Below are 23,370 nucleotides of genomic sequence, written 5' to 3' on the forward strand. Positions count from 1 at the left end.
CGCTTTACTAGTCCCAAACCCCAAAGCGCTTTACACATTCAGTCATCCACCCATTCACACACTGGTGATGACAAGCTACATTGTAGCCACAGCCACCCTGGGGCGCACTGACAGAGGCGAGGCTGCCGGACACTGGCGCCACCGGGCCCTCTGACCACCACCAGTAGGCAATGGGTGTCTTGCCCAAGGACACAACGACCAAGACTGTCCAAGCCAGGACTCAAATCGGCAACCTTCCGATTACAAGGCGAACTCCCAACTCTTGAGCCACGATCGCCCAGTAACAGAGTACATGTACCGGCATTACATATTTAAAATACAAAATATGAGTAACTGCATTTCATTAAAGTTACCATTTAAATAGGTGATAATTAGAATACAGCTACTTTGTTGAAAGAAATGGATTACACAACGGTCATTTCCAGTTTCATATGTTAGGCTAAATTACATTTTGGCGCATGTATTCTGTAATCTGTAGTGAATGCATTTAAAATGTAACCTTCCCAACACTGTTAAAGTGACATCATACCTGGAGGGTATGTCCATCATTTATATACAGTGTTTGGCGTTTCACTGTCATGGTTTATAATATTGGAACACTTAAGGAGGTGAGGCATCATTCATTTTACTTGTGCTTTCCTTACTGTGACAGGTCAAAATGTGTGCTGTGAAAGATTTACAAGATGGAAAGCAGAGAGAGGAGACAGACTTGTTAACCAGCTGATAGTGGAGCTGGAACAGGTGTGCTGAATCTGTCTGATGAACCAAGACTTCACACCATGCATGGATAAATCAGATTGGGTTTTCACGACCCTAAACTGTGCTTCTCCAAACATAGCTCATTAAATGTAACTATGTAGTTGAGCTAAGATTTGTATTATTCCGCATCCATGAGGCCCGCACTGTCGCTCAAAATCCAAATGTGTGAGAAATTGAGTCAAGTGAGTCACTGCTGTAAATTATCGTGATTTACACAACCAGCCAAGTGGTGTGTTACCTGCAATGGTGGACTTGTAGTCACAGGTTTCCCGTTGCTCACATGAAACTTACTACAGTTGAAATCAATGAGCAGCATTTGTATCATCCTATCAAATGATCAGTAGCCAGGAGTGAGCTGTGTTTTTCTCAGCATGTGAAATATGATTTAAAAATTTTATATGAATTTTAAAAGCGCAAGACTGGAGAGATGTTGGGCTTATTTCAGCTGTGGATTCACTAATAAGACCATCAATGCCTCATGAAAGATTTTAGGACTCACAGCAAGTCATAGAAAAGAAATGATACATTTCAGCGAGAAAGAAAGAATGAAATACAGAAAGGGGAAAAAAAAAAAAACAAGCTCTACATGCTCCATATGCCAGTATTAGCTCTCCTCCTGCCCCCTTTTCCCAAACCTGATTTTTCCACTCGTGTGTGTAGCTTCCTCTCAGGGTATTTCAGCCATGTCGGTGCTCTGTGAAATGGGGATCAAAGCCACTTCACAGATGTTTGTTGACGAGCCATGATTATATGACAGCAAGCCAAAGCTGTTGCGCAGTTTAACAAATTTAAATAAATCCTGCCGGCTGCGTGGAGGACGAGGAGTCCCCTGAGGAAAAGACCACGTTGGAGACATTTTCTGCAAAAAGCAAGGCTCTAATGACAGTTATGTACCTGCTTGTGCATTGTTTTGTTGCGATGAGGGATCTGCTACACTGGCAACACTGAAACAATCCTCTTTCTCCTTGGAGAGGGGACACTCGAGCCCACCGGCAGCCTCTAATAGACTCTCCCTCGAGAACTCTGTAGAGAGCAGAAAGACGAATGGTAAACAAGATGGAATGGAAGTTCAAACTGAGTTGAAAAGGATGAAGATGTTTTCGTTATTTCAACTAGTCTCATCAACAATTGCACCTGAAGTGTCCAGTTGGTGATCTTTGAGCAAAGCTGCCAACAACTGATGTTAATAATCATTCATTTATTTCCCCTATCTTACTGTTAACTCCTTTCACCTGGACTGAGGACTTAATCTGCAGCTCATCTATAAGGTGAATAATGCAAAAAGATAAAAAAATGTCAGTGTAAAGCTTTTTAAGCTTTTACACCACAAACACATCTGTGTTACAGCGAATTTAAAAAAATGTCCCTGCGCTATTACAGCTTCAGAAAAAAAAAGTCTTGTCCACTCATGATGCATTAGTCCCGGCCAATTACTAAAGTGTACACAGTGTGTGCCCTGACCTTGTATCCACCTTCCATTACACTGAACTGTTATCCCTGACCCGAAAAACTCACCTCTGTTTTTGTCATCAGACAGAAGCAAAGCCAGGAGATAGTATCTGTTATGGTGCTGCTTTGATCCAGGAAGTGCTTTTTTTTTTTTTATTGTTAAAGGAGAGTCAACATCAGTACTGAATATTACAACAATCTGACAAAATATCAAAACCAAACTACCTGGGTATGGCTAATGGTTTCTGCAGTGAAACCCTGTATTTAGTGAGGTTTCACTGGAGGGTGAAAAAGTTAATTCCTAATGGAGCCTTTGGGAGCACCCTGACCTATTTAATTTTTTTGGTGCTGTTTGTTTTGGCTCTAAAAAGGGCCTCAAGGACAGCAGAGCTGCTCTTTGATAATGCAGAGAAAGTGTTTCCTTATCTGGACAGCAAAGTAACCTCGAGAACAGAGATGGTTATAACACGTTTTCTTTTTATCAAATCATTTTAAATGATTTGTTGCATGATGTGTCAACATAATTACAGTATGTCATCAAAATAACATAAAAGTTAAAATATAGTAATTATGTTAAGCTAACTATGTTATTTGTATTAGATATTTCCTGTTTTATTCCATCTAGTCTATCATGCGAAACTAAACAAGCAGCTAGCTAAATTTTTATTGATGATACTGAGACAAATATGGTTTCTTCACATCGTGACAAGGAAACAAACAATTCTTTTAAGCATATTTCCTCATATTCTCCCATTTTTATCTGATGCCTTTGTTTCACGTCTACCCTCCCCCCTTTTCTCCTGATCCATCATCGATTTACATACATTCCTTCCAAACATCTTAATGTTTCTTGCCTCATTTTCTGCTTTACTTTTATCCCTTTTCCCCTTATCGAACACCCCGGGCTCATATTAATGTGCTGTGTTTGTTATTTCCAGCCAGTATTTTCAGCTTTCTTTTTATGATGCCACACATACTACTGGCCTCCTTATCTTCTCCTTCCACTTTAGGACCTTCATACTGCTTCATAACCATGTTTTCATTAGTTTCTATACCCTTCCCCCCCGCAGTCACCCCTCAGGCTTTATTCATAAATTAATTTAGGTTTTGTAAGCAATATTTATTCCCTCTTATGCTGCACTGACTGACTGAGATACGAAAATCAAAAGCAACCAAGCAGATTTACACAAGTATTATATTCATGTCCAAATAAGGGAGAGGAAGTAGAAGTTGAGTTGGCTACAAATAGAAGGTGAGTAGTTTGTTTCCCAGTTCTTCCAGTCTGCATGAAGAAATGTTCAGAACCCCAAATTGTCTCTGTTGCAACCGTCAGAGTGTGAGCGTAATAACTGAAAGTAATTACAGGCATTTTAACAACAAAACATTGTATGACTGTGAGTGTGAATGTAAGAAGTATTTTGATTGCCGTCCACTACATCACAGGGTTTTATAAAATCTTGTTAGATAATTAATTGAAATAATTGCTGAAATCTGAAGAGAACAAATATTTTACAAAAAAATTCAAAAATGAATGCACATACATGTATACAGTTTTTGTATACATGTATGCTCATCAATCAAAAATCTTAGGGCCTCTCAGAAATATGCTCTTGTGCCCTTTGGAGGAGTTTGATTTGCAGGGTTGGGAAGCACAGGATTGAAAAACAGCGAAGGCACTGAGGCCGAGCAATATTCAGCTAACAATCCTCATAGGGTGCACAATTATAGCCGCGTTTCCAAGCCTATAGCTGCCACTCGAAGCTGTTTTGCAGAACACTTTTTCATTCTGTCACTTTGTCAATGTCATGTCTGTTGGTATTGGTGCCTTCTTTGTTCTGCAGCTGAGGGATCTCTCTGCGGCTCTCTGAGCTTCAGGCTTTTCAATGCATGCAGACGGAGGGGCGGATCATTCTGTCCGATGTAATGATGGAAATGATGATTGCTTGTCGCTAAGCATGACGGTATGTAATGTAGGTAGCATTAGAGGGTATTTTTTACCCGTTATCTGCAAATAACTCCTACCTACTGAAATCCACTATCACTCCAAAATATGATTTGATAGGTTGTAGAGGTAGATAAATATTCACTCATGACCATATTCACTGAAGATTATCTTAAGGGAAAATCCACATAAACACAGAAATATGGTAGGTCTCAGTGGACCAAGTGTTGAGTGTTAGTCTTTGTGCCTAAATTAGTACTGTAGCAGATTTTAAGGATGCATCTGTTGCTGAATAAGCAGCTGCAAGCACACAAATTAAATCCTGCTTGACAGCCTCCGCACATACCCTCCATTTGGCAACGCAGTTTCTCAAAGGCCTCTGCAGTGGCCTCATCGTCGTGGGGGAGCTCCTCTCCCGTGGGCACAGAGTCGGGGCTGGGCCGGTCTGACAGGCAGCTCTCTGAGGAGCATTCGTCCCCAGCTCCCTGCTGCTGCCTGTACAGGTGGTGCTCTACCAGGAACTGTAGCTCTGGGAGGTAACAGAAGAGGTAAAAGAAAAGCAGGGAAGAGAAGACGAAAATGACAAGAGGTTAGATAAGTGGAAGAGCTATCTTGCGAAGGAAGAGGAGGTGGGTTTGTAGGAATATTGAAGTTAAAGGGTAAATTTAAATGCAAAAAAAAAATCACTAGGGAGGTGAGAGTAAGGAAAGAAAGAGGGGTGAGATGAAGGCAGCCAATGGGAGAAAAGATGGGTCATGAATAGCACAAAGGTAACAGAAATGAAGGGAAGTGTAGGTGGAAAACATATTGTGGGTTAAGAATCTAATAAACTGGCAACATTTAATTAACCCCCTGCACAGTTTGGAGTGACAGGGCAGGTAAAGACACATCAGAGTTTGGATATGAATTCTTTAATCGCCGTCTCTGGCCTCCTCCATCTGTGGTTTATTAGTTTTAATCCCCTTGTAGTAGGAAACTAAAGCACACTGATTATCTCCTCTGCAAGAACTGACTCATCACACTCAGAGCATGCAGTTTAGCTGTAAAACTAATTGAAAAGGAAATATCCTAGAGCTTCCTATTTCTTTTATCTCGTCTTTAATGTTCTCTTGATTCACTTTTCGTAAACGCTCCATGTTATTGCACGTACTTTGCATAAAACCATTTACATGTTGTGTTTGTATGTAAGCTGAATTGGTCTCTTAAAAATGGATTTGCATTACATTTATGGGGTACTTGGACACAGCAAAGTAGAAATAAAGATAAATAAATAATTTGCCTGTTTCATGTGGTGCAGGACCTTAATCTCAAAATTAGAGACCCACTTTTTAAACTGAAAACATAAAAACTGGGACGAATTCTCATAAGACAACGGGAAAATGAATGAGTATTGGATTGAGTGCCGACCGGGTCCACATATAACACTCAACACCAATAAAAACATGTCATCAACTTAAATGAGAACACCTGGACTTCCACTGGATGTTTTTATTTGGTTAACGTTTGGATTTGATTCCTTTTAAAAAAAAAAAAAAAAAAAAAAACAAAAAACTACTTCTATAACAATTTTAATGTTGAGAGGTTTAAATGTGGAGTGATCCGGCTAACACTGGCAAGCCACTTTCTTAGCGAATAGAAATCTTTCATTTTGTGCAAAAAATTTACTTTTTTGAACTAATGCACTTACTGTATGTATGAGGCGTCAGCTAGTTAGTTTGTTTTTTATCTTGGTGTTTCATCAGCTTTTTGCTGAGCAATATATAAAAAAACCTTAATACTGACTAATATACTGCAATAGTTTTCGATTTCAATTCAATTCAGTGCTACTTATATAGCACCAAATCACAACAGTCACCTCAAGGTGCTTTATACTGTAAGGTAGACCCTACAGTAATACATACAGAGAAAAACCCAACAATCATGTGACCCCCTATGAGCAAGCACTGTGGCAACAGTGGGAAGGAAAAACTCCCTTTTAACAGGAAGAAACCTCCGGCAAAACCAGGCTCAGGGAGGGGCGGGGCCTGTTGCGACTGGTTGGGGTGAGAGAAGGAAGACAGGTTTTGGTTGCAACAATATTTTTCTGTGTGGTAATGAGTAGTGTTAGTCATAAAGAGCTGATTTATGATCAGTTGGTGTTTTATCAAAAGAGCACACAACAACTTAACAGCGATTACATAGAGTACTGCTTTATGGTACTTATCATTTTGACTTGAGCAGCTTACTAACCTTCTTTGTCCCTTCAGTCATTACCACAGTCTTCACTGTCTTACAGTAAAGTAGTGACAGAGTATAAAGCATTGTCTTCCAAAGCCAAATGTGACTTTTGCATTTGTTTCTCAAGTACCAAAAGTGTGCTATAATACTTAAAGTACCAGCATCACACTTACTGTAGTATTGATGGCAATGCTTATAACATAACTCACCTTTCATCGTAGGCGTTCCCTTTTGTCCTTTTCGCCGTTGCCGAGGGGAGTTCAACAAGGCTGCCTGTGAAATATCAGCGCTGCACGTCAGCTGGGCAGAGAGCTCTTAGATTGAAGATATTACTATAACATAGAACTAGCTTAAAATTGAAACCCAGAATTCACATAATTTCATTTTCGTAATCTCGTTACAACAAAATCAAACTTTAATAGAGAAGAAACTAGATTACCTTGTACAGCTGATTTGGGAGACGATCTTCATCAATTTCTATGAGAAAGCAAACAGTAGAATAAGTACAGGATTAAATTATGAAAAGGCAGACACACACACACACACACACGATAACTGCACAGAAAGCTTCCACGTATTTCAGTCTGGTTTTAACAGCTTATTCTTCAGTGTGACAGTGCACTGTCGCTGGAGCACTTGTGTGTTTGAACAGTGTGGAGCACAGTGGATATAAGGTGACCTCCAGCCAGATGATTATCTGACACACTGTAACCACAAGCACTGCAATATGGTTTGCTCCATTTTTATCCAGAATTGTTGGTCATAATGTTTTATTTTTCATCATACGTCTGAAGGATTCTTTTTATGATCCACTTACATCTTTCAAATAGACCCCTGTATATGCTCAACAGCTGTTCTCAGATACACACCTAAGCACGTGCAACACTCTTAAAGGGAAATAAATATACATCATACTGTGGTGCACTCTTGAGCAGAGCTTAGTTTGACTGCAATTATTCACATATTATATAGATGCATAAAATTCTTAAGAATTTAAAAATGTTCATATAAAGTATAAAACTTTTACAGCGAGGGAAAGAATCTAAAAGACTAGGCTACAGCTGCCTGAACACTGAAATATTCTTTATTTGTTGTTAAGCTAATTTAGTTTGATGAAACTTGTGTGCGCTTGTACTGAAATTACATTTTAAAAGCAAGATTTTTTACTTCTAATTAATCACTTAGAGTTTTATAGCACTGTTTATTTGAATACAGTTTTTACTTAGCAGTAGAGGACAGGTCCAGCACAATATGAAGTATGAATTCTGAAGCTCACGGGATGAAGAAAAACTCAATTAAAAAAAAAATCAATATATGAAACATGGCTCTGTTCGAAACAATGAAGAACCGAGAAGGAAAGAAAATACAGCTCACCAGAGTACAGTGAAACCATTAACCGGTTTCAATAGCGAGCGTTTTGAACTTGGATCCAAATCAACGTTTTACAGCTTTAAACTTTTTTTTTCTAGGACACCACCTTGTTGCTTGGCAACCTATGCATCCCCAGGCACTGGGAAGGCACTGTGTGTACGAGTGTGTGCACCAAAATATTCCCACTAAAAAGCATGTGCTAGACTGCTGAAAAATGCCACTGATGTGCTCGTTTCTTTTTTCATCGCTCTCTCTCTGTCTCTCTTCACCACACACATGCATGGGGGTGTAAGAAACACAGTATAAAAGCCAATAAATTTCATTTAAAAAAAAAAATAAAATAAAAAAAAAAAAGATTCATCCCCGTGCCGACACCTGAAGCTGAATCCTATTAACACAGCATCCCAGGAGTTTTAGAAGGTTCATATGACATTATGGATGTTTTTCATATTAACTTGTGGGCTCTCCTTTCCGTCTCCGGATCATGTTTGATAAAACGGTCTGAAATTATCAGTGAAAAAATACGTGTATTCTATGTTTCTTGAGCAGCACTAAAACCTCTATTATATAATATTATCATTAGAGTAAATATGTAATCCTCAATCCTCAATATGATAAACTGAAGAAAGTGGCTGGATGCACAGTTGTGAAAATATATGTTAAAAGGTGGTCTTGTAGAATTTTTCACATTAAAAGCTTGATAAAGTTGATATATGATAAAGTTGCCTCTGTAAGAGGCTATGGCCTTATTTCTATGTAGAGTGTAAACCATTAACTATCATTAGCCAGAAAAACAACAAAACAATATCCATACTCGCTGTAACACCTGTGGCTCAGGTGGTGGAGTTGGAAGGTGGGTGGATTGAGCCCACAGTGTTATGCAGTCTGAATGCTGAAGTATTCTTAAGATACTGAACCCCATATTGCATCGACTGGAGCGTGTGTGTGTAATGAAATAGATAAAAGTGCTGCATGAATGTGATTGTGGTTGGGTGAATAAGACTTGCCTGGGTATACAGAAGGCTGGGGGGAAATGGTCCCCTGCGTTCTTGACCCTAATTAAAAACTTGCTTATATTTATGTTCAAATTCCTATTACTTACAATATATTGCTTATTTTTTAAAATATGGTCCCCAGAAGGACAGTTAAGCTAATTTTTCTTTAGTGCAAGCCTTACCCTAACAGTGACGCAACCCTCGTCAGATTCATGTGCTCGTAACATCTGATTGCATAACAGCTAAAATAATATATACCAGTCTTATTATCTTGTTGTTTACTCAAATAACAATCATATTTCAGTTTTATGATGTGAAATATAGACATGTTGCAAAATTATTGTGACGTTCAGTAGTAAAAAAAAAGACGTCGCCTGGCAAAATACAACCGCTTCAGTGGACCAAAATTGTGCGTCCAAAAATGAAGTATAAAAGACGTCACTCTGACATCACCTCAAGCAGCAGGATACTATTTCACATTTTAGACTACAGCCTAAAATGTATTTGTGGTTATCTTAGTTTTTCTTAGGTTTTATGATGATTTAAGTTAGTATTTGGGATAAGCATAAGTTTTAAAATGTTTGATTAAATCAAACAGCACAACTATTAAAATGTGTAGCAGTAGAAAAGCTAAAAAAATAACTTGGGTAAAACAGAAAAATTGTTCACATGGCTGATATTCAGATTGTTTTGTCTCGTGTTGGGCCCATCTGTGATGCAGAATGAGAGAAAAGGCCAATAAAAAAAAAAAAAAAAGCCTTTTCAGCACTGATGAGTCTATCACTGCAGCTCCCAGCTGACTGTCTGACACGACGCCAGATGAGAACAGAGAGGGTCTTCTGCCTCCACTTTACTCTGCCAAGCCGCTTCAATTTAGCTATGCACTGCTGGTGTCTGTTTGAAGCTGCCCTGGTATATCTGATAAAGAAAAAGCAGCCTTGCAATAAATGAAAAAGAAACACTGTTCTCACACTTTGCATCTGAAAGGCTTGTTTTTCTGTGTTCATGTTGCAGTTTGTTACTGTTGGTTACAGAGAAGATGGGAGGTGAAGTCTTTGGTTTGTGCACAAATAATAATTGCCTGCTTTTAATTTTAAAGGCAACATTGTTCCTCCTCCTACACTCAATCCCTAACAAACCAGCAGCCACTTAATACATAAGGCAGATATCAGCCGTTTAAACTCGAACAACCGTATAATGTTGAAATGAAAAAAGGCTTAAGGGCTGAAAGTCTGTGTCTAAAGACTGATCAGAAAAGTGTCTTTCCTCTTGCATATAACAGAAAACCCACTTTATTATTAATAGTATGTGCATTTTAATCAGCGCACACACCCACGCGCCATTCTTTTTTGTTTTGCTTTGTTTTAATATGTTTATTTGTATTCTTGTCAGCAGTCACTTGGCTTAGGTACAAAGATTTTTCAGTCTTGCCTAAAGTTGTTGTTTTTAGTCCTGCACCTAGAAACAGCACAACACAAAGCTTCCTGACGCCTTTTGGATTTAACATAAACACAACAGTCACGCTGTTTTTAACATCCATGGCATTAAAATAGAGTAACATAAATACTTTCTTTTACTTTGTGCACAAAGAGAGATTACAAAGTGGTAGGTCTGTGAAGAGTGTGCTATTTAGTTTGTCTTATTCTTAGTGAAACATGGTCTGTATGTGTAATATTCATTAGACTACACATATATATGATTATATCATATCGTATCATCTTGGAAATTCCTACTAGATTTAAATGTGCCAAAGTGTGTCAGGTGCCAGGATCCACTCCTACAAAGACAAGCTGCTGCTGCTTGTGCTCATGTTATGTGGTTAAAGTATTTCATATATAAGTTCCATAAGTGACGCTGCTCTTTTGCATTTGGAGAAATGTGAACACATTTTTAAAAACTAGTGCAACAAGCAATTAAAACCTTGATTCCTTAATTAAAGAGCACTAATATCAGAGCTGCCATAGTCAGTAGATATTTATGGAGCTGTGATGTACCATTTGTGCATACTGCAATATTCAATAAATAATATGTGATGAGATTTTTGGGCCACCACTGGGTTTGAGATACAGTAGAAAAATCTCTCATAGACTTTCAATATGGTAATCAGCATGTAATTTCAGATGCAGCCATTATGGCAAGTTTAATTTACTGTAATGAATCAAATATTTCTTTTTCATTTCACTCAGCTCTCCTCGTCTCACCCTAAGAGGAAGTAAAGCTCTTCTTCAGAGAAAGCTGTAGTGAAATTCACCACTCGCTTGTAATAAATTCAGTTTCCTCATTATTTAGCCTGCAGTCTGCGTCCCAGTTTTGTATAGCTGTTCCTCTGATGTGCTTTTGGGGTTCACAGTGCACAGGACAGAGCAATCTGCAGCACATTAAATAATGCAGGAATCTGTGTGATGTGGGGCACAGCAATTCTGCACCAGCACAACTCCTCTCCCTCATCGTCATGTGTGCTCCCCATCCCCCTTTCCGTTGCACATCCGTGTTCTGTCTCACACACGTACAACTGTCTCGGGCTCTGATTACATTTCTGTCTCTGATTTGATGTCAGTCTTTGCCGCTGCTAGTGAGGATCACAGGTAGCATAAAAGACAAAAGTAGCTTGTGGGGCTGGAAAGTAAAGCCAATGGATAAATGCCTTAAGCCTGCCTGATTTTTAATGGCCAGCAGGGGGTGAATCCTTTGGTTACAAAAAATAAAATAAAATAAGATTGGAGTGCTTAAAAGTTTATGGGACAGCAGCCAGCAGCTATGTTATGTTTATAAAATAAAAGCATCAATAGAGTTCAAAAAGAAGATTATCCAGGGTATTCTAATGCTTTTAAGCCAGTGAGCCTGCTGAGCTCTCAAAGTCACTTCTTGCTCTTTACATGCTGTTTTGAAACATCAAGAGGCCAACAGCTAAAAAAAGCTCCAGTCGAGATGTCATGATTCAGTTTCACTAACCAATCGTCGATTTTAGGGTGGCTGGTTTTTTTACTGCCTGTGGTCAACACTGGTACCCAGTTTTTTCTGCTAAAAAAGAATGAAAAATATATGTTTGTCACTATCTGATTTCTGTATTTTTACATTCTAAATAAAGATAAATAGAATACACTTTATAATTCCCTGAGGCAAAGTTATCCATCTCTCTGCTCAGATCTCAATTAATGGTTTTTAAAGAGGTGTGAAAGGAACACTAGTGATCTACAAACCACAGCAAGGAGCCATGACAATAATTTACTATAAATTATTATTATAATAAAATCATAGTGTAGAAATTAAAAGTGTGTACTTATAAATGGGCACCATTGTAACAATAACACTACCTGTATGAGGCATGTAGTGCAACAGTGTCTTAGCAGTGTGCCTCCCAAGATGTGTCTGAGTAAAAAACTGTCAACGTGTATCTGTCAGGAAATCACTCACTTCTCGTTGGTACAAAAAACTATTCCTGCAGACCAGCTTAGCAAGCTAACTGTGCTTTACTAAGGGCTATTTGAGTCATTTCTCATTTTAAGTGACACTAAGGCAAAACAAGGTAAATCCATATTATGGGATAAGTGGAACACTTTCTCCCCTGTAAGATTCTGTGGAACCTAAGAGACCTTTTGGTCTCTAGTACATTTAATAAGTTTAGAAAGAAAAAGAATTGTTTAAAAGACATTTAAAATCAGAAGCCTGCAGTCAGTATCATCTTTTTCTATCAGGAATCAGCACAGCGGCTCATCTGCCTCCATCTCCAGCTCCACCTCCCGTCTTTTTGTTAGTGCCACCATCTCCAAACCATACATCATAGCAGCTCTCTTGTAAACCTTCCCTTTCGCTCTTGCTCCTGTCTTTCTGTCACAAATCACCCCTGACACTCATTTCCACCCACTCCGCCCTTCCTGCACTCCTTTCTTCACCTCTGCTGTGTACTGTTCATTGCTTTGGATGGCTGACCCCAGGTGTATCAGCTCATACAGGGAGTGCAGAATTATTAGGCAAGTTGTATTTTTGAGGAATAATTTTATTATTGAACAACAACCATGTTCTCAATGAACCCAAAAAACTCATTAATATCAAAGCTGAATGTTTTTGGAAGTAGTTTTTAGTTTTAGCTATTTTAGGGGGATATCTGTGTGTGCAGGTGACTATTACTGTGCATAATTATTAGGCAACTTAAAAAACAAATATGTACCCATTTCAATTATTTATTTTTACCAGTGAAGCCAATATAACATCTCCACATTCACAAATATACATTTCTGACATTCAAAAACAAAACAAAAACAAATCAGCGACCAATATAGCCACCTTTCTTTGCAAGGACACTCAAAAGCCTGCCATCCATGGATTCTGTCAGTGTTTTGATCTGTTCACCATCAACATTGCGTGCAGCAGCAACCACAGCCTCCCAGACACTGTTCAGAGAGGTGTACTGTTTTCCCTCCTTGTAAATCTCACATTTGATGATGGACCACAGGTTCTCAATGGGGTTCAGATCAGGTGAACAAGGAGGCCATGTCATTAGTTTTTCTTCTTTTATACCCTTTCTTGCCAGCCACGCTGTGGAGTACTTGGACGCGTGTGATGGAGCATTGTCCTGCATGAAAATCATGTTTTTCTTGAAGGATGCAGACTTCTTCCTGTACCACTGCTTGAAGAAGGTGTCTTCCAGAAACTGGCAGTAGGACTGGGAGTTGAGCTTGACTCCATCCTCAACCCGAAAAGGCCCCACAAGCTCATCTTTGATGATACCAGCCCAAACCAGTACTCCACCTCCACCTTGCTGGCGTCTGAGTCGGACTGGAGCTCTCTGCCCTTTACCAATCCAGCCACGGGCCCATCCATCTGGCCCATCAAGACTCACTCTCATTTCATCAGTCCATAAAACCTTAGAAAAATCAGTCTTGAGATATTTCTTGGCCCAGTCTTGACGTTTCAGCTTGTGTGTCTTGTTCAGTGGTGGTCGTCTTTCAGCCTTTCTTACCTTGGCCATGTCTCTGAGTATTGCACACCTTGTGCTTTTGGGCACTCCAGTGATGTTGCAGCTCTGAAATATGGCCAAACTGGTGGCAAGTGGCATCTTGGCAGCTGCATGCTTGACTTTTCTCAGTTCATGGGCAGTTATTTTGCGCCTTGGTTTTTCCACACGCTTCTTGCGACCCTGTTGACTATTTTGAATGAAACGCTTGATTGTTCGATGATCACGCTTCAGAAGCTTTGCAATTTTGAGACTGCTGCATCCCTCTGCAAGATATCTCACTATTTTTGACTTTTCTGTGCCCGTCAAGTCCTTCTTTTGACCCATTTTGCCAAAGGAAAGGACGTTGCCTAATAATTATGCACACCTGATATAGGGTGTTGATGTCATTAGACCACACCCCTTCTCATTACAGAGATGCACATCACCTAATATGCTTAATTGGTAGTAGGCTTTCGAGCCTATACAGCTTGGAGTAAGACAACATGCATGCAGAGGATGGTGTGGACAAAATACTCATTTGCCTAATAATTCTGCACTCCCTGTACACCTTCACTACCTTTAATACCTGCAACTTAACCTTTCCACCTGTCTCCCCCTCATTTACACACACACACACACACACACACTCTCTCTCTTTTTCCTTCAGTCCCTGGAATCAGTATAATAAATATAAATGTAAGTAAATTACACTTATGTTTTCCGGTTTTGTCCATGCTCATTCATCCTCCTATTCCTTTATTTCTAAAATGACTTTGCCCGCTGCACTCCTCTGCACACCCTCTCGAGTTCCTTATTTTTCTTTTCTCGTCTCTGATCTATGAAGCTAAGGGGATTGTTGAGGGTTCGCTCCGCACTTTTATTCAGAGATCAAGGTTGACTTTGAGACGCTGCACATGCTCAGTGTCCAATTACTGACTCAAATAAATGCAGAGGCACATGCACTTGTGAGCACACTTTCACAGTGGTTTGCAGACACCAGGCATATCACAGGAAACACTTATTCTTAATCTATCCAAATTAGACTGTTGTTCTTTGCAAGATAAAAAAGCAAAGACATGTCATCTTTCTGTGGTAAAATGCTTTGATATGAAGAAAATAATAGTTGTGTTCCCCGAATCTGTCCTCAGCAAAGCAAAACACGTTTTTTTCTTACTCAGCAGGGAGTATAACCCTCAGTTTCTTCACCTAAAAATGACTGTTTCTGCCCCATTCCCTGCTGATCATCTGTTAATTCTGCAGTAGGTCACATTACACACTCACAGAACAAAGTAAAGCAGAGGAAGCGGGGAAGCATGACTCATATAACAGGATAACTCTCAAGAGGTCCAGTGTTGTGTTTGATCATTAGATCCCATGAGAGGACGCGCACCAGGCTGTTTTATCTTGCTTTGTTGCAGCAGGAAGATTCATTTGGTGCATGATAGAGTTTAGATGCAACGTCACAACAAGCAGGAGAAGATATCAGTGTGAAACATACAGTACTGTAATTGAGGTAATTTGATTGAGAGTGGGCCTGAATTAATTTTGTGTCTCATAGTAAGATTTTCAGTGAAGAAGTGCTTTAAGGTAAGAATTACAGGTTTGGCTGTGAGCTGTGGGAGGTTAGGCATGTAGTTGTGATATCTGTGAAACTGCACAAACTCTATTTGTGCAGGTTTATTAACTCATCACTTTTTTGAATAAGGGGACCCTTCATTACCATAACGTCAAAAAACAAAGAGACGAAAGCACCTAAACCACCTTTCTCAAGGTGAAAAGGTGGTTTCACCCAAAATAATGGAAATGGTACCTGACTGACCTTGAAGCCTTTATGTGCACACACTCGAGCAAAGATGAATGAGTCTGCTTACAAATGACCGAGTGGATCAGCAGTGCTGTTTTTTAAATTCTAAGACTGAATTCAGCCTTGAGTAAAAAATGCAGTTATCTCATAATTTTGAATGAGGTCACTCAAAAGGGTGCAAACAAAGACGACTCCGGCAGGTAAGCTGAGCCTTTTGGCAAAATGCTTAATTCCATTATGCGAATATAGTATGGGCTACTGTGCACACACCTGATAAGAGTCCTCTGTAATGTGAATGACTGCTGCTCACCTGTCATTTAGCACAATAAGGGATAAAATAGTTAGCAACACTTTGCAGGTGTAAAAGCACAATATCAGCTCAGCTGCTTGCTGCTCAAACCATACCTCTCAGAACTGTATGTATGTCTCCCCTGTGCTTAAAGAAAGCCAAATTCTGCTTTCTTAACAACCTCTGTCATTATGTCAGCCCACAGACAATGAACACAGAGTAAGTTGATACACAAGTGACAAATATAGTGTGCGTGTTTGGGTTTCCTTACCTGGTGATGATTGATCACTGGATGCCACTAAAGTGGCGGGCGTGGGTCTTCGTCTTCTGATCTGAAAAAGGTTGAGAAATTGACAATTTAAAGTGAGACTTTAATTTTTACTGGGCTGAAAAAGACCTTGAGATCTTTGATGTTCTCACAAATTTTTTAAATAATTAACTGGTACATAATAACTCAGGCATTTATGTTTTACCTTATCACAGCCATGCCCATCAATTTTTATGCTTTTTTCTTTTCTACCGATCAAAATGCTAAGTAGCACTACAGCAATTTCTCATATTTTTTTCAACTAACCAATGAGGAAGAGTCTAGACTTGTTTGCCCGATGATCAATTCAGTATCCTTTTTCTCTGCATGATGCTGTCAGACCAGCCTGGACCTTTGTGTTTGGTAGTTAAACACTCTGAAGATGCCTGAGCTGAACAACAGCAATCCTGCAGTGCTGAGCATTGAGGGCAGCAGGGCAGCATGCCGCCTCCTACTAGCTTCTTGGCACTTAACATGTGGACTGTGCTAGAGACCATTCTGGGAGAAAATATTAAAGTACATGCATTTTATATTTCTGTATGAAACACACTGAGTTTACACTTTAACGTCACCTTAAAAACAATGTGCCTGAAACATTCCTCAGAGATTTTGGTCCATATCGACATGACAGCATCAAACAGTTGCTGCAGATTTGTTAGCTGCACATCCATGATGCCCATCATGTTCCACCACATCCTAAAGGTGCTCTATTGGATTGAAATCTAGTGACTGTGGAGGCACATTATCCTAATGAAGGAACCATCAGAACAAGCAGTACTAAGGGCCACTAAATGTGCAAGTAAATATCCTCTATACCAGGGGTGTGCAACTCCAGGCCTTGAGTGCTGATGTCCTTCAGGTTTTAGATATCACCCTGGGTCAGCACACCTGAATCAAATGATTCGTTTATTACCAGGCCTCTGGAGAACTTCACAACATGTTCAGGAGGTCATTTAGCCATTTGAATCAGCTGTATTGGATCAAGGACACATCTAAAACCTCCAGCACTTGAGGCCTGGAGTTGCCTACCCCTGCTCTACTGTTACACCACTGCCTAAACATGTGATTCAAGCCAAGCTTTCATGTTGTAAATTTGAAACTCATCAGATCAGGGAATGCTTTTCCAGTATTTTATCCTCTAGTTTTGGTGAGCGGGTGAAAAATGTAGCATCAGTTTCCTGTTCTTAGTTAGCAGGAGTGACAGCAGGTGAGGTACGGTGTTCTGCTGCCCATCTGCTTCATTGTCCAACATGTTGTGCATTCAGAGATGCTCTTCTGCATACTTGGGTTGCAATGAGTGGTTGTTTGAATTAGTGTTGCCTTCCTATCAGCTTAAAGCAGTCTGATCATTATCCTATAGCCTCTGGCATCAACAAGGCTTTTTCTCCCAGGGAGCTGCTGCTGCTTTATTTTTTTCTGACCATATTCTGTTAACCCTAAAAATGGTTGTGCAGGAAAATCCCAACAGATCAGCAGTTTCTGAAGAACTTGCATCAGCCTGTCTGGTATCAAGAACCATGCCACATGTAGAATCACGTTTCTGCCCCATTCTGATGCACGTTTTGAACTTCAGTAGGTCACCTCAACAGTGTCTACATGCCTAAAACTTAGTTGCTGACATGTTATTAGATATGTGAATTAATGAGCAGTTGAAAACGTGTACCTAACAAACTGGCTGTTGAATGCATGAACCACATCAAAAAATGTTAACGACAAAAATGTTACAAACATCAAGACCTTTGTTGGCCGATGATCATATTCAGATATGTTGTGCTTTGTAAAATGACTCAATATGTCTGACACTGAGTATAACGTTTGCGTTTTCAATGGGAAAATGTTTCTTCTCCAAGATTTCTACATTTCTGAGCTCATAACACAGACCCGCTGGACTGGTGGCTTTAATCTACCCACAACCTAAACTGCATTTGTTTGCTGCTGATGGATCGTTTTAGACCCAACATGACAGCAAAGACGTGCAATTGTTGAATGAAATGAGTACAGCACCTTTCATAGCTTGCTAGTTTCCCTTTGGCTTCAAAATCAAATGATGACATTTCAATTATATTTTGTTCATAAAAAGGCTGCAATACAGTAATTTAAACAGAGCAGGAATTTTAACAGAGAGTCAATTATTCACAAACACAGGTGCACACAAAAGCACAGACATAGCAGACGGGGTTGCTGACTAATGCTGTGTGTCATGTCTGCTTCTGTCCTCCGTGCATCTTTCCTAAATTCTGCTTGTGCACTGAAAACAGAGCAGTCTACCTCAGGCTACACAGTGTAGCATCACGTGGTAATTCTTGTTACAATTTAAATGGGCTAGTAGCGAATGACTTCAGAAGATCCAAATTTGATCAAAAATTGGGAGTTTTAACAATATTTTAAGATGTATCAGAGAAAAACAAATGACAACAAATATGTCAGATGAGAATCAGTGATTAAATCAGTGGCACAGGTTTGAGTTCAAGTCTTTGGTGAGGCTGAAAAGTGCACAAAGCTGTTTTAGACTTATTTCTTCTGGATTGTTGCTCTATCTGGTCTCTGCAGACGTTATTATTGCAAAAGTAATATTTCCCCTGAGGTGACTCACATATAATAAATCAGCAATTGGAGCTGTGCACGGGTATAGACCTAAATTGATTAGCTTCACTCCGTAAAGACGGAATACAGATGTAACTACGTAACTATGGAAATAATGTGCAGTAATGAAAAATGAGCAGAGTCAGTTGTATCGCTGCAGCAAAGTCTAATTGGGTATTCAGATTTGAAGAGGCTTCATTGCCTTTGAAATCACTACCATGGAGCACAAGAAAGCCCCGAATGAGAGGACACGCCGAGTGTCTGTTCTTTCTGTTAACATACAGGCAGATATTTTACTGCTTTGAACACTTCACTTTGGAGAAAATTGCTGACCTCATATCCTGAGACACATGCCAGCTCCCTGTGACTGCAGCCTTCTCTTTAGGCTTGTGATTTTTTTTCATCTGTCTTGTGTTGTATAAATGCTCAAGGTAGTTTGCTTTCACAGTAATCGCTGTGTCAAAACACAAGCTGGCTCCTCTGCAAATGATTGTGTGAAAGTTGTGTATAAACACTAATAAATCCAAGCAGCCAAATTGCTAATTTTGTGAGAGTCAGTTCATCCATCTGTTGTTGCTGATGCTCATCCGAGCTGATATCAGGTGAAAAGCCAAGTGCAGTCTGGACAGGTCAGCAGTCCATCACATCACTAATACAGAGAGGAGAACAACCACTGATCCACACCTTTACTTTAGCTGTTCTGCACAGAACGACCTGAGCTGACAAACAGGCTCAAAGCCAGAACTGTTTTGCTGTGAGCCAACAATGCTCACCACTTTCCCATTGTGCTCTCTGCCACGATGCAGTACAATATCTGTTCAGTACAAAATCACATACAAGCATATACAAAATTAACTGCCAAATAGCTAAGACAACCGAATGAAGCACTGAGCAGGCATCACTGCCCTCTTGTCTGACTGCAGGTTGGTGCTTTTCTTCGATTTCTGTTGAAATCTCACTGAGAAAGCAAAATGTGCACCGATGTGGCCTTACACAAAATAAATGGAAATAAAGCACTCTGGTATACCGTTGGTTTTTAAATGTGCTATATAAATAAAGTTGCATTGTATTGTATATTTCAGTACCGCTTGGTGGTTAGCTGATGAGTGCCAGCAGACTAGTCAGCATCTTCCATGCAAACTAGCGATCAAAGCAATCAAAAGGAGGTTTTGGCCACCTGGTGACCACAAGCAGCTTCCAGAAACCCCTCACCAATCGTTTGGAGAATTCACATTTGCCCTTAGTGATCAGAGGTTGCCAGGTGGTGTTGAGTGGCTGGTCTCTAACTCTGTGTGACTGAAGCCTCCCATATGGAAAAGATATATATAAATCTTATAAAGTTTGTATCTGTCTTGTTTGAAACTTGTATGAAAAGCATACAAGAGTGAAAACAGATAAAAGATCCCTTGAAAATTATATAAATGAAACTTGTATGTTTTGGATACTTCCTAAAACAACATATGAAAGTAATGAGAAAGTGGCCACTTTCATGAGTAAATCATATAAGCCTTATATGATTCACTATATGAAGCAAGTTTTTCCTATTTCTTTTGCATATGGGCTGTGTTATACTGCTGATCCGATGTGGAAGGTTTCTTAGGAATAGCACTCAAAACTGCAGCTAATTTTGTGTAATGTCCCTTTAAATTACAATAAATTTTACATTCTCAAAGTAATTTAAGTGATTTCTCCCTCTGAAGAATACATATTATCTTAATTGCTTTATCTGGTATGTTTGCAGCTTACTTAACCTCATGAGAAACAGGGCTCAGAATCGAGAAAGCCGCAATAGAAAAACACTCTTGTGTATACTATAAATCTTGCATTAATATTTAAGCCCTGTGTGTGTGTGTGTGTGTGTGTGTGTGTGTGTGTGTGTGTGTGTGTGTGTGTGTGTGTGTGTGTGTGTGTGTGTGTTTTGTTACCATTTCAGAAAATCCACCCCGCCAGCTCACATTAAAGCACAAACAGGCATGGCTGTGTAGAAGTGATTATTCCCAGAGACATTATTCTTCTTCCGGCAGCAGAGCAAACTCACTGATCCTTCACTCGCATAAATAACCCAGCTTACTGGACTGCTCACCCCCCTCAAACCGCCATGCCTGCCTTTCAGCCCACAGTCCATTTAAAATGCACTTTTGCGCTCTTCACAACAATGAACAAAAACAGCCTGTGAAAGTGACGGGTGGGCAGGAAAAGCTGTGCATGCCTGGTATTTCTGATGTGTGGGGAGCGGCCGACAAAACACCTCTGACTGGTAAATGTAGGTCAGGCCACAAGGCGGTAGGGTCAAAGTCTTCTTACGATGCCCACGAGTTGTTTGGATGTACAAAAATAAGATTAAAAATGAATAATTACATCCACCTTTAGAATTTTTCTTTTCCTCTTGACTTAATTTTACATGAAAAACAGTGAGACTAATTTTTGTAATGCTGGAACAGCAACAGCTATCGTTCAAGCAATGACTGGAAAATGTCTTTAAAAAAACAAACAAAAAAAACCTCAGCTCTGAATGAGTACAATACTTATTTTAAGACTATGGTCCATGTTGTCCCTTTTAAATTACAAGATGAAAGTTATCGTAAGTGATCAAACTAATAATGGAACAAAACACTTCTTTGGACAGTTTTACATGGAGCCTCCTCAGAGAGCGAGACACTTCTGTTCTCACACTTGACCTCTAAAAGCATCTGAGACAATCTATAACAAGATGGAGAACAAGCACTCAGTTATGAGCACGCTAATCTTTGCTACTAACTTGAAAGCTGTAAGTTAAGGAGCCATTTTTATAGAGAGCCTGCAGGCTCCCTACTAATCCCCACTAAGTGTTGTCATGCAGGCCATGTTTCAGTACACTTTGTCAGATGCCATCACCGTCTCTCCGTTACACACATGGTGTCTCTTGGCATTGATGCCTTGACAAATCACCTGCAGCAGCATTAGACAAAGTAAGAATATCACCTCGGCCTACGACCTACCAAGTGCATGTTTCAAAGTTGAAGTGATGCTGGTTGCATAACTTGCAGGTTTGTGTATAATAATAAGCTTCAGGCTTGTGAGTGATAGAATTTACTTCTTCTAGATCTGTGTTTCTTATTTGCTGATAACGTTCATGCACTAAAAATGACCTCGTAAGGGCACTAAAAATATTACATTCGGTTACATTTAAATTTGTTTTTGGTTGAAATATCTCTGCACACTGACAAATGTTGAGCTGAGAGTGACACCCCTGTCTTAACAATGTGATAATCGGATGCAACATGGCACCTTCTGGATAGATGAATCCCCCTGAAAGGCTTTTTAAAAATGTAATTTATTAACACCCAGACAGTCAGTTACCAGTACACTGGTAAGCTAGCTGACTACATGGCATTGCCAGCTTATTCAGGCCAAATTGACAGATAGCATACAACAAATAAAGCTTAGTTTGGTTTAGAAAAAGCTAGAAACATGATTTCAGCTCCTGTGCTCTGTAAAGGAAAGTGTAAATGGGGACGTATCTGTGGCATTTTCTCTACATTGTTTAGACAAAAATACTCAAAGAAGAAGTTTCAAATCAAAATGTGCATTTATTTTTAAATTGTGCAAATCAGTGGCAAGTATGGCATTCATCTTCAATGACCACTGATAATCTGCTGTACTTGAAGGTTGTTCCTGGAAATCGCCTCCCTGAGGTAATAAAGGAAAGGTGTTTAATAGCTATGTTCTCAGTAAAGGACGAAGACCACCTGCAAGGGGAACGCGAGGACGGACATTGTCTCAGCACTTAATTGTCCATAATAAAATTATTTCAATATGTCACAATTCATCATCTAAACAGGGAATATATTGCTTTCATTTATGAGCGAAGCTTCTTCAAGCGAGCGCTGCTCATGTAAATGAAAGATGGAGTTTAATATGAGCTCTCTGCAGGACAATGAATAAGATTTGATCCTTATACAACTGAAATAACTCTGTTATTCAGCTTATAAATACTCCAATTAATTAATGATAGCAACAGAACAGGAACTTCACTAAACTGGGAATACAAAAACCGAACTAGCCAGGCGAGCAGACAGAACACACTGTTAACATGAGAGTAGAAGACGTTAACAACGCAACACTGACACAAAGACACACTGGGCTTAAATACACTGAGGGAGTCATCAAGGAATTAGAGACAGAAGAGGAACACAGCTGGGAGGAATAAGACCTAACGAGACAGGGAGCACAAAGCTGGAACACTGACATCAGACAGGAACAAGAACCTTCAAAGTAAAACAGGAAACAAAACACACTTTACTAAGACACGGACTAGACAGAGAGAGGCAGACTTGACACTGACCAAAACCTACTAAATAATAATCATAATCAAAACAGTATCACTGATTAATCAAATCATAAATCATAATCTAGAAAAACACCAAAACATGAGAAACAGAAAGCTGGGTCAACATGACCCAGAACCGTGACAGTTATGCCTGTGAGGTGTTCACAAAGTAGCCCTGTGCTCACAGCTATGACTCAAGTGTCCAGGTGCTCGTGTACAGGAGAGCTCCATGGTGGATCTGTCAGAAAACTGCCCAGTCTGAGTATGCCAATTATGTGCTCGACATAAAACTCCCGCATGACTTCCATAAAACCTCCAGGAGAGAACAGATGCTATCACCCAATTACCATATCCTGGATTCAATGTGATGAAATTAAAGCAGAAACAGTTTTCTACATCTGTCAGCGAT

The 23,370-nt window shown here is 39.6% G+C and overlaps 1 protein-coding gene across 1 annotated transcript in view; it reads right to left on the reverse strand.

The window, feature by feature from the left end:
* The window catches only part of LOC146387714 (protein phosphatase 1 regulatory subunit 1A-like), a 32,616-nt gene that overhangs the window by 3,506 nt on the left and 5,740 nt on the right, over positions 1-23,370 (reverse strand). The window contains exons 2-6 of the mRNA XM_084929545.1: positions 16,034-16,094; positions 6,807-6,844; positions 6,577-6,640; positions 4,497-4,679; positions 1,654-1,782 (exon numbers count right to left, since the gene is read on the reverse strand). Of these exons, the coding sequence (XP_084785671.1) occupies positions 1,654-1,782; positions 4,497-4,679; positions 6,577-6,640; positions 6,807-6,844; positions 16,034-16,094 (475 nt within the window). The remainder of the gene's footprint in view (positions 1-1,653; positions 1,783-4,496; positions 4,680-6,576; positions 6,641-6,806; positions 6,845-16,033; positions 16,095-23,370) is intronic.

The sequence above is a fragment of the Perissodus microlepis genome, chromosome 5 (assembly GCF_051167445.1).
Source record: "Perissodus microlepis isolate ML-2025 ecotype Zambia chromosome 5, ASM5116744v1, whole genome shotgun sequence".
NCBI lineage: Eukaryota > Metazoa > Chordata > Actinopteri > Cichliformes > Cichlidae > Perissodus > Perissodus microlepis.